Source organism: Lutra lutra, chromosome 6 (genome assembly GCF_902655055.1).
Source record: "Lutra lutra chromosome 6, mLutLut1.2, whole genome shotgun sequence".
NCBI lineage: Eukaryota > Metazoa > Chordata > Mammalia > Carnivora > Mustelidae > Lutra > Lutra lutra.
The window spans coordinates 97040344-97053035 of record NC_062283.1 but is presented as its reverse complement, the minus strand read 5'-3'; the positions used below and the strand labels follow the sequence as shown (position 1 = coordinate 97053035).

Genomic DNA, 12692 nt, shown 5'->3' with positions numbered 1-12692 from the left:
AATAAGCTGCCTACGTTTGGGTTAAGAATTCTGAAAACATTCATATTCAAACTCTTACTCTTGCAAGTCACTTTTTGAAGATATTTATTATGTGTGTTTTCCTATATAATTTTGTCCTTTATGTTGTCAAGCTTTGAAGCACCATTGGCTAAAGTGCATTCTACTTTTGTCCCTGGGGTTTCACTCAAACCACCGACCCCCGTCAGTAAGTGCTGGTGCTGACTCCCTCCTGATCCTACCAAAGAAGACCCATGGAAGGTTTTTAGACCATAACCAGAACACATATTCCTTCTTCCAATTTTATTTTCATAGTTTTTGTCCTTAAATTCTGAGATTCCATTTACCCAGTCTTTCTACTGAGAATGCCAACCAAGGCCCAGCACCTTGCTGCTGGATTACTTTAGCTACTTATTTGCCCACAGGGAGTAATGTGCTTGGTGGATTATGTAAGGTGCCTGGGACACCATCTGTGATGACTTTTAGCCACGTTCTCTTCTCCTTCTCTCTCTTTTCCCTGGGCCCCGGAGGTGGGGAGGGGTATCAGTCTGGTATAGGGAAAATCCTTCTGCTATCTTATTTCTTTCAGAGGCTCTCTAATGACATTTAATTCTCTTCCCAGAAGGATTAGGCCTTTGTCAAACAATACACATATTTCTTTTGAAGCAGTAACAGTATGAACCCTTATGAACATGTCCATGTGTGTGCAGAGAATTCTGAAGGCTACCTGGCCAGCAATGACTATAAGGAACCACCAATTACAAGACACACTCTGATTTCCTTCTCATGTTAAAGTGTGAAAAGAAATGTGCCTCTTAGAATTGGTGAAGTACAGTGCTCTTCAAAGACATATGATTATTGTACTTCCTGCTTAGTCCACATTTTCTGACTACTTCTCACCCCTCTCCATATGTTTAGAGACAGGGACTTAATCTCATAATCTATATTTGTAACTGCCCCATCAACTGACAATGGCGGATAAGCCTGTAAGAAACCACCTAACCCACACTGAGCAAATCATTGTTACTTTGGTTGAATAGTTTGAAATCAGGATCAAGACATTCTAAACTGGCCTCATATGGGAAAGTGATGCAAGTCAGGAGTCAGTTTCTCCATGATATGAATTTAGGAGTAGAGACAACATGTTTACAAGGAGAAAAACAAAATGAAGAAGATATGTTCCAAAGGCTGTCTATCCCTTCTTTGAAGTTCTCCACTGAGTCCTTCCTATCCTTGGGAGCCAAGACCTCCCTATATCCTTATAATAAATTAGCACATCTAACTCCTTGTTACGACTTAAATGAGTTAGATTTGTTTTTTGTGCCATGCTAACAAAATGCTCTAAGTATTTCAGCGTCTAAGATAAAAATAAGAAAAATAACTGGTTATATTAATCCTCCTACTCTCTTACACTTAAGTGTTCAGTGTCCTTGATCATGTTGGTGTTCTACAGGATATCACTCTGGGTTCTGTGTGAATGTTGATGACAGCAGTGAATTCAGACCTGAGGGCAGGAAGGGGCCATTACTCTGACATTCTGATTAAGACACATGCAAGTTAGAGAGTAGGGAATAATCTTCTCACAGATTCATGGATTCACCATATCAGTGATTTCAGGAGTCTAGAGGATTAGGCATGCTGGGACATCCCTTCTAAGGTAAAGGATAAGATACTACAATTAAGAAAGAGGCCAGTCCTTCACAGTCTTCTCTGGAATTGCTGATAAAATATTCTGCTTTGGGGAATATTATTCCAATCATTTACTGAATGACTTAGAAGGCCATCAGGTTTGAGCAGAATCCAAAGCAAAAGAGAGATCTCTAGGATATTTGAGCACCGTGGGAAACAAAGAAAGATTACCTTGTCCAATTGTGTTATAAACATGCTAATGAAAGACCTCCCAGAAAACACACTAGTGTTATTCACTAGTGAGAGAGTCCTTATCTGTGGTATACTTACATGACCCATCTGGAATTGTTTATGGTAGACAAATTTGAAATTTATTGATTTATGGGATGTGGCTCTAAAAAAAAAAAAGTCACATAACTCTGTAATATAAAAATGTAAAAGTATTCAAAAATTTAAAGTATTTCATTACCAAAATAGCTCCCTTTTGTGTAAATGAAGCATGCACAAAGGTCCTTTACATATTAGATCTGGCCTAGCGACAGCAGATTCATGCACAAGTAATCTGGGTGGCAGGGACAGGAACTGCGAATGGTTCCAATAGTTTGGGCTCTCTTTTACCCAGGCTTAGCAATCTGTCAGTAGCAGAAACTTTAATACAATATCATCCTCCGGGGATTCCAGTCAGCTGTGTGGTGGCAAGTTTATTTCAGTGGGCTTCTATCAAGGGGGTACAGAAGCACCAAGAAATGTCCCAGCAAATCAGACATAATACTTCCTGTCTCCATTTGTCCTTCCTAGCATTGACACTTAACTCAAATATGAGTTTGCTTTCTCTCTCTTTGGTGCCTCTGCCAGTATCATTGTCCAAGGGGTTATGGAAAGTCTGATTTACAAACATTAGATCCAACTTAACATCCCCTTGGAGCAAGGTCATATTATACAGAGAAGATTTAACCACTGGAGAATGTCTCGAACTCAGTGGGCCTAATATATACTGCAGAAGGAACTGACAAAATTCCTGGTAAATTGAAATGGCATATAAAAGTCTCAGCTAAGAGGCCATCCTAGGGATGACATCTTGTAGAACTGACATGATATCTTCCAGGGGATGGTATACATGAAGAGAACCAAAAATCAACATGCAGTGCAGTATCTGTAAAAGCTAAGACACATAGAGATTCAAAAATTAGAAATAAGATTGGCCTCTCTCACCATTATTTCCAGTGGTCCATTTGCAATAATTAGTGTTCTCTGTTCCAACAGGCAGTTTGCTAAATTGGAGGACCTAATTCCTAGGGATGGAAGGCAACGGATGTTTCCATCAGGCAATGTGTTATGATTTACAATAAACCTAAGTTATGATATAGGCCTGGTTGCTTTGAGCTTCTCATTCTGGTATGTGAATAGGAGAAAAGGAAAAAATATAATGTTGTGTGGAGAGAATTTACCCGGACTGTCGTGAAGTACTAGGGTTTCTACTCCATAATGGGGACAAGAAGAATTATGTTTGAATTCACTGGGACACTTCTTGGTGCTTCCACAGTAAATGATTAATCACAGCCTGAAAAGAGTAAGGTAATCAAGGTTTTGGGCTCATCAGGATTAAAAGTCTAGGTTACCTACCAGGCAACAAGAACAGCTGAAGCTTTGGATGGAAGAAAGGTTAGAATGGTTGGTAGAGGAGAGAGATGTTGAATACCAACTATGGCTTCAGGGCCAGATGTAGCAATGGAGTCCACAACTTTCTAGTCCTATGATGATTTAATTATTTTCTTATTTTTAAGGTTTGGGAATACCTCCTTAAGCCATCTAGAACCATCACCGTGAAGAGTGGATTGATAACAGAGTTCACTTACGGGGGGAAATCAGATTGGTTGAAGAGTAAATCATGGCAGGTATTTCTTGCATATTATTCATGCTGTAGGTGAACTGTTCTCAATTAGGGGTGAACTATGTCCCAGGTAGAGTTGCCAGATAGAATACAAGATACTATAAGGGCAAATACAAATTACAAAAGAAAGGCTTGATTCTCTCTATGGAAAATAAAAGAAGAAACTATTTCCCTACCTTTTTCTTAGACACCTCTTTCAATAACTTACTATTGCAAGTTCTTTCTCTTTCTCTGTGAAATGTATGTAAGTCTTTTTTAAAGGCTAAATTTTGAAGATCACCTACTATAAGATATATATTTTTTTGTCAAATGGAAATTATCCTTCTAGAAACATCATAACTTAGATATGCTTACCCTGCAGTGCTGTGTAGTTAGTTCTTTATTGTGGAGGGGTACAGGGTAGTGAGCCGCTTGTAAATCCTTCATAGCCACAGAGAGTTTACCCTTATCTTTGAAACTAGCAATCACATTTCCAACAGCTTTCAAAATCGTTAGAGACTGCTCTATGAATCGGTAGCTCTCCTGTGAAGACAAAGCATAGCAGCCAGCCTTACTTTCTTTTTCATTTTTATTTAAGTGTAATTAAGCTTATACAAATTTAATTTCTGTTAGTATATTAAACCTCTTCTATATAGTTGATTCAATAGTTATTTATGAAGCCCTTGCTTGATCAAGGCATTTTCCTAGGGTCTATGATCTCAAAGATATAAAACAAGGGTTATAATTCCTGCTGTAGTGGGGACACATGGGAAGGACACCTACCTCATACTGGGAGCCAGAGGAAATTTCTCCAGAGTATTGATACCTAGACTTAGTCCCAAGGACATCTAGGAATTACTTTGACACAATCGTGTGGGATTGGAGAACTGATGGGCAGAGAAGAGTTCAGGGAGAGAGTGATAAAGATTAAAAAGATAAGAGGGTGAAAAAGGAAAAAGATAATAGGATGAACTGGCTCCCTCTTGCTTCTGGCTCCCTCCTGCTATTGACTCTGAGGAGAAAATGAATGCAAAAGGGGGATAGGGATATGGAAAACAGTATGGAAGTTCCTCAAAAAACTTAAAATAGAACTATCATCTATTCTAGCAATCTTACTTTGAGGATATAGCCAAAGAAAATGAAAACAGGACATTGAAAACATATCTGCATCCCCATATTCATTGTAGCATTATATATATTAGCCAGGACATGGAAACAACCTAAGTGTCCATCAGTGGATAAATGGATAGAAAAAATGTAGTGTGTGTGTGTGTATAGATAGATGTGTGTGCATATATAAATACAGATGTAGTGTGTGTATATATATTATATATCTGTTACACATAACTATATATGTATAGCTGTAGTATATATGTGTAATATGTACACATATATATTTTATATATATACTTTATACACACACACACACACACACAAACACACAGAGACAACGAAATATTATTTAGCCATGAGAAAGAAGGAAATCCTGCCATTTGTGACAACATGGATAGATAGATTTGAAGGCATTATGCTAAGTGAAATAAAACAGACAGAGAAAAACAAATACTGCACAGTATCATTTATGTGTGGAATATTTTAAAACAAACTCAAAAACAGAGGGTAGAAAAGTGGTTGTCATGGGCTAGGAAGTGGGTAAAATGAGTGGTTCATGAAAGGATACGCACCTTCAACTACAAGATGAACAAGGTCTGAAGATCTACATGTAAACCATAGTGACTACAGTTGATAACACTGTATTGTTTAATTGGTATTTGTTAAGAGACCAGAACTCAAATGTCATTCCAAAAAAAAATGTTGTTAACAACAAAAAGATAAGTATGAGAGGTGATGGTTGTATTAATTAGATGGTGGGCATCCTTTCACAATGTTTATGTATATCACATGACCACAATGTACAGTTTGTATAACTTATGATTTTATTTGCCTATTTTATCTCAATAAAGCTGATGGAAAAAAGAAATTGGATGTCAAATTGCAAATCTGTAGGTCAAAATCAAAAAGAGAGTCAGTGTGGGATGGGGGGGCAGAGAAAGAGAGAGGAGGAGAGAGAGAGAGAGAAGAAGAGAACCCCGAGAGGAAAAGGAATTTACAGATTATTTTGATTGGTGTGTAGTGGGTAGTTGGTGGCTAGAGGAGGAGCTACCCAAAGCAGAGGGTGCTTTGAGACAACATGAAGAGGGTGAAATTGTGAGGTGTTTTCGTTCCTTCCTAGGGTGCACCACGGTGCCATCATTGCTCCTTGGTTCCCTGCAGAAATTGTGAGGAATGGCCTAGCAGCTATGTCTGGACAGTACAGATACACTGCTGGGGTGACCGGATGAAGACAGATGCAACTGAATTGCCCCCTTAATGCATTTGCCATTTTATTACCTTCTACCCCAGCCTCTGAAAGCCTAGAGAAAGCATCTTCTCAGTGGTGTTTCTCCCTGAGGTGAAGCCATGATCAGAAAAACTGGTGTAATGACAGCACTGGGAGTGATCATGTATGGCTCTGAGGAGTTTCTGTCTCTCTGCTCTTGGACTAGTCTATCTGTTGTTTCTTCATTATAACTGAAGAATAATAGGGCCTCGTTTTCAGGCCCAGTAATTTTTACAAGATGGAGGAACTGATAACCCCCGGGAAAGATGAGTTCGCAGATTAAAATAACTAAACATTTATAAAGTTAAGTCGCCTAAAGAAAGAGACAAACTGGATAATCCATACTGCCTGAAGCAGAATCTTTTTTTTTTTAAAGGAAACAAATTAAAAATGAAATAAGAATTTAAAATAAGCAAGACAGGGGCACCTGGGTGGCTCAGTGGGTTGGGCCTATGCCTTCAGCTTGGGTCATGATTTTTTCAGGGTCTTGGAATCGAGCCCCGCATCGGGCTCTCTGCTCAGCGGGGAGCCTGCTTCCCCCCCACCCTCTGCCTGCCTCTCTGCCTACTTGTGATCTCTGTCTGTCAAATAAATAAATAAATAAATAAGATCTTTAAAAAAAAAAAAGAATTTAAAATAAACAAGATAAACATAATTAAGGGAATAAGAGACATGTATGTATAAGGTGAGCTTGTTGATCTTCCTTCTATTGAGCAGGAGGGAGAGGACAGGTGAGAAACAGCACAGCAGAGAGGGGGCAGCCATGGGCAATCCTATACAACCACTGCCCAGAGAGGCAAGAATTCATGACTAAGCACATCTGGGCCACAGCAACATTAACATAAAAGAGCTGCTCCTGAGGCATCTTGTTGCTACCTGGGCCCAGAAGTTTACTGACTGGCTGAGAAGATCCTGCTTCATTAATATGAAGAGGTTCTACCTGGAGATGGGTTTGGTAGAGGGTGTAAAACTGAACTGTGCAGCAGGAATGCCCCACACAAATTGGGCCCCCCCAAAAGCAGCAGGCAACATATCTAAAGAAGATGTCTTATGGAGATCATCTAAAACTAAGACAGGATCTCAGGGGGAAATGCTGGGTTCATTTACATGGTTTCTTCTTTCAGATGCTTCAGAACAGAGGAGTAAGAGAAACTAAGAAGAGGCCAAGAGAAGAAGAGATGAATAAGAATGACAGAATTATCCATGGATCCTCTCTCCCTGAATTCCAGAGTCAAACACTTCAAATTCCTTAGGTCAATGAAGGGGTACAAGGACGATATGATACCACAATTTTAAACTTTAATGAAAAGGTCTGTACTGACCCTCTATACATCCCAAATGACCAATATACTATGGGATCTACCAAAAATGTGGATGTGACAGGGAATTCCACAGAGCAGAGGTGAAGGCAGTTGGAGAAAATCTAAAATTATTTTATTTGTATCTCTACAGAGTTTAGACTATTTATTATACATGAATACATTTGGGAGGAGTTTCTTAAAATTCTTAGTTCTTAATTCTTAATTAACAGTTTTATTTTTTTTTAAGATTTTATTTATTTATTTGACAGAGAGAAATCACAAGTAGGCAGAGAGGCAGGCAGAGAGAGAGGAGGAAGCAGGCTCCCTGCTGAGCAGAAAGCCCGATGCGGGGCCCGAACCCAGGACCTGGGATCATGGCCTGAACCGAAGGCAGCGGCTTAACCCACTGAGCCACCCAGGCGCCCCTTAATTAACAGTTTTAAAAGGTAAAAAGAAAAATGGGTAAGGAATATGATTTAGTTCCAAGTCTTTGGAAAAACACACACACACACACACACAAAATCATGGTTGCTTAAATACTTACGGGCTCAAAGTGGGGTAGCACAACATCTTCATCTCCAACGACAAAAGTCACCATGCTGCAGATGTGTATGGAATGTCCTACTGGGGAGTATGCAGTGAAGAGCAGCATATGTCTCCTAAAGACAATGGAAAATATATAAGGACCAATGGGCTCCTTTGTTGTAGTTCTAGCCTCTGTTAATTGCTTGATGACACTCTGTGCTCAAATGAAGTCAAACATTAGTGAGTTGAATTTTTTAACACAGATGGAATAAAGACCTTTGAATTTTCATTCTGAAAGAATCATCAGAGGTCATGGATATAATTGCATTAATTACATAGGACAGAAAATAGTTATACTAAATGATGAACTTGACCATGAGGGAGATCTCTGTAATATACTGCAGTCACATCCCAGGAGATGCGTCTCGATTTTTCCCTAACAATAATTCATGGTGTTTAAGGCTTTGTAGATTTCAGATTCATTTCATAGTCATTTCCTCACAAATGTGTCATTTCACCTATGTTGTTTGTGCTTCTCCTACCAGGTTGTGGTATCACTGAGAGCAGCAATGCTCATTTCTCCTCAGTTACTGAGCACTTGGAACATTCTTAAAACACTCACGCAGATAGATTAGGTCCTGCGGGAAACACTTGAATATATATAAGAAGGTTCTTTATTAATTCCCTGTTTTTGGTTGTTGTGATGGATGAGCACTCAGACAAAATAATGACTTCTGGGAAAGTCTCTCTATGACAAAGTTTTTAGGGTAGAAGTGAGAAACTCTGAAGTTCTAAAATTTATTATTTTCTAGGAATACTGGGTGCTTGCCACACATTATTTTAGCATTTGATTTTGCTGTGTAGGCTTTGCTTTTTCTGTAAGAGCTGTAGCTTTTCACTGATTACATAGAATTAACATGATTGATCTTAGGAAATCCAGTAAAAATATTTATTTCATCTGAAATAGGAAGTAATGTTTTGAATTTTAGTTTTCAAAATCAAGAAAGCTACAACTATGCATATTTTCTTTAAAATGGAAAATGTTATCTCAGTCAAATTTATCTTAATTAAAAATAAAACTATAGGTAAGATTAAAAGCAAACCACAGGTTAAAAATATAGAAACCATAGGGGGAAAAATGCTATGTTTGTCAATCTGGTTTTAAATAAAATCATAGTTCTTACCAAGGGATATAAGATTTACCAGAAAACAAAAAGGATTGTTTAATAAATGAATTTTAAGAAATGCTATTTTAAACCATATTCTTTCTTTTTTTTTTTCTTTAAGATTTTATTTATTTATTTGACAGAGAGAGAGAGAGAGTGAGAGAGAGAACACAAGCAGGGAAAGTGGGGAGAAGCAGGCTTCCCATGGAGCAGGAAGCCCATTGCCAGGCTTGATCCCAGGACCCTGGGATCATGACCTGAGCTGAAGGCAGATGCTTAACGACTGAGCCACCCTCAGTGCTCCTAAACTATATTCTTCCTTAAGAAATTACCAGACTTTGACAATCATGAGTATTCCAAAAGGAGATTCACTGAACAGCATTTCTTCAATTTCTTTGTTCATGGAATTATTTTTCTCAAGAATCTTAGTGATAGCTCTGTTTCTTACAAAATCACTTCAGGAGACAATATTCTAGGTCCCATATTGTTTACTTATTTGGTAGCCAGTGGTTTACAAGGCTTCAAAAAATTCTTCATATGGGAAAAATGAAGTCACTCCATACCCAACAGGCAGGCGAACCACTGTAGCCTTAGTAGCATATGTATGAATCTTTGTAACAAGTTCCCGGGACTTCAGAGATTTCCAAGAAACTGAATCAGCTGTAAGCAGTCCAGGCTCTATTTGGGGGCTGTCTTTTGCTAAAGCTAGGAGGAGAGGGGAAAATGTTAAAATTTGACTGTGACAGTTTAGCTGGCCTTTACAACATTAGTAACAATAATAATATCAGGAATTAGAGATTTTCTGAAATTATTCATAAAACCCAGAGAAAATACTCTGGATAAGTAACTACTGGAAATAACACTGGTGAGACTCGGGTCTTCCTCTCTGTTCATTTTCCCTCCTCAGAATCATCTCTCACTAAAGAAACCAGGAGTGGGAGAGTTAACAAAAATACAGACAAGACTATCCCATTTAATCATCTGTGGCAAAAATCACAATATCTCTCTAGATGCAGTTTTAAGGGGGAAGGACACCACATCTGGGAAAATAAAAGATTTTCTTAAGATAGTGGCAAAGCGAGATCAAAATACCCCATTGTTTAATCGAAGTTTTTAATTTTGATTCTTAGCTTTGACTATGTGTAGAAATAGCAAATAATGGACAAAAATTTAATTTTCATATTAAGTGTTCCTCTTAAAATGAATAAAGAATATTAACTAATTTTCATCCATAGCTAAGGTCAAAAGACTTTTTAAATTAAAAAAAAATGTAATTGAGACAACATTGACACAAGACATTTTAATAGTTTTAGGTGTATCATATAATGATTGCTATTTGCACATATTGTCAAATAATTACCATGAAAATTTAGTTAACATCCATTACTACATACAATTACAATTTTTTTCTTGTAATGAGAAACTTTAATTTACTCACTTAGCAATTTTCAAATATACAATATAGTGTCGTTAACTATAGTCACTTTGGTGTACATTACATCTTCAGGAATTAGCTTATATTTTTACCCTGTTTATAACCTGAGCATATAAGGGCAAAACATGACCTGAAACACCTCCGCACACATCGAATTTCAATGTTTAAAGACATGGTGTGGCTTAGGAGTTATTAGTTAGTAGATACACTAAGCTTATGCCACTGAAGTTTGGCAAATTTATTCAAAGAATACTTATTGTCTATGGCTACACTAGACACCGTTCACAACACTGAGTATAACTGAGTGGAAAATCATAGTCCCTGCTGTCAAAGTTGGCAGGACATTTAATAGTCAGCATTCAGCAAATTTTTATTGTACCTCCACAGTGCCAGGTATTATAAATTTGAACTATAGATGATTTGATTTTGCTGTTTAGGCTTTGCTTTTTCTATAAGAGCCATAGCTTTTCATTGATCACATAGAATTAACATGACTGATCTTGGGAAATCCAGTAAAAACCATTATTTCATCTGAAATAGGAGGTACTACTTTGAATTTTATTTATCAAAATCAAGAAAACTTTCAATTATCCATATTTTCTTTAAAAGGGAAAATGTGATCTGCTTAGCCAAGTTTATCTTAGTTAAAAATAAATGTACAGGTAATATTAAAAACAAACCATAGGTAAAACTATGATTGGTAAGGGGGAAAAAATGCTCTTTCCTAGCCTGTTTTTAAATAAACAGATTTAACTTTAACCCAACAGGACAGAGACTTGAAGAATGTTGTTTTGTGCATATGTGCAAATGTGCAAGGGGTGTGTCTCAGAAAGAAGCAAGAATACTCCCTCCACGAGAGCAGCAGGGAAGATGACCAGTATTGTGAAGAGCTCATTATGGGAAGATGAGGTGGGTCATTCTTGATTTTTGTCTATCCCGCCAGTGGAAATAGCAGTAAGGTCATTAGCTAAAAATGCACAAGGATAAGAGCAACTGTTGGAGAGATCTGGAGGTTTGAGATAGTCTTCCATGAGGACAAGAGTGGAGAATGCATGAACCAGGGAAACATCGGCAGTGCTTAAGGGCCATTTTGAAATCTGCGGCCCTCAGTTGAAAGTGAGGCTAGCTGATAGGATTATTTTTTTCTCTAGTCACATTTAGCTGCTCTGATGCACACAGGTAAGATGCAGAGTTCATCTGTTGAATCAACCAATATCAGGGTTTTGCCAGGAAAGGAAGCTGAGAGGGAAAGAAAAGCAATCACACTGAGGTGTGGCCAAGGCTACCATTACGATGGCGGGTCATGGACATTGGGGATGAGAGAAATAGGGACATGAGGAGAAGGAGGACAGAGAAAAGTAGGAGGGTCAGTAGACTGTGGTCCCGGAGGAGTCAAAGGATTATAAGAGTAAGGGTTTTAGGAAGAGTGAACTGGAGAGTCAGGTCCTGTAGTCAGAGCCTGAAATTGAGATGTTTGAGATGACACAGTTATAAGGCAGGTACCTTCTAGAATATAATTATGATAACAAAGGCCAAGTTGAGATGGCATAAAAGAACTTCAGAATTGTCAAATCAAAGAAAGACTGCATGTTTTTTAATAGATTTTTAAAGACTCAAGAATGATGACATATGGAAGGGGAAAGAAAAAAAAAAGTAGGTATCATGCCAAAGAGGGGAACACAGGACTAAGACAAGGAGAGGTATAGGTGGCAGGAGTGAGCATAACCCACAATGTCTGAACAGGAAGAGCCTCCTGAAAGGTGATGTAAGGAAGACTTTCTTAGAGACTCTGGAGAGGAAATAAGTTCCTGCATCTACAGCTTAAACATCTTGTATTTCCCCTGGACTGAATGAAAGTAAGCTGGGATTTAAGACTATAATTTACACTAAAAAAATTTTGGGACGCCTGGGTGGCTCAGTGGGTTAAGCCGCTGTCTTCGGCTCAGGTCATGATCCCAGCGTCCTGGGATCGAGTCCCACATCGGGCTCCTTGTTCTGTAGGGAGCCTGCTTCTCCCTCTGCCTCTGCCTGCCACTCTGTCTGCCTGTGCTCGCTCTCTCTCTCTCTGACAAATAAATAAATAAAATCTTTAAAAAAAAAAATTAAAAAAAAAAGACTATAATTTACACTAAAAAAATTTTTTTAAAAATTTAAAAAGACTGTAATTTTCTCAAAGCTCTCTTTTTTTTTTTAAATCTTATATTGAGCATCAGACTCTTTTTTTTTTTTTAAAGATTTTATTTATTTGAGAGAGAGACAGTGAGAGAGAGCATGAGAGGCGAGAAGGTCAGAGGGAGAAGCAGACTTCCCATGGAGCTGGGAGCCCGATGTGGGACTCGATCCCGGGACTCCGGGACTGTGACCCGAGCTGAAGACAGTTGCCCAACCA

The 12692-nt window shown here is 38.2% G+C and overlaps 1 protein-coding gene across 1 annotated transcript in view; it reads right to left on the bottom strand.

The window, feature by feature from the left end:
- Nucleotides 1-12692, bottom strand: part of ADGB (androglobin) — a 169507-nt gene that overhangs the window by 67744 nt on the left and 89071 nt on the right. The window contains exons 19-21 of the mRNA XM_047735160.1: nt 9432-9573; nt 7722-7836; nt 3872-4039 (exon numbers count right to left, since the gene is read on the bottom strand). Of these exons, the coding sequence (XP_047591116.1) occupies nt 3872-4039; nt 7722-7836; nt 9432-9573 (425 nt within the window). The remainder of the gene's footprint in view (nt 1-3871; nt 4040-7721; nt 7837-9431; nt 9574-12692) is intronic.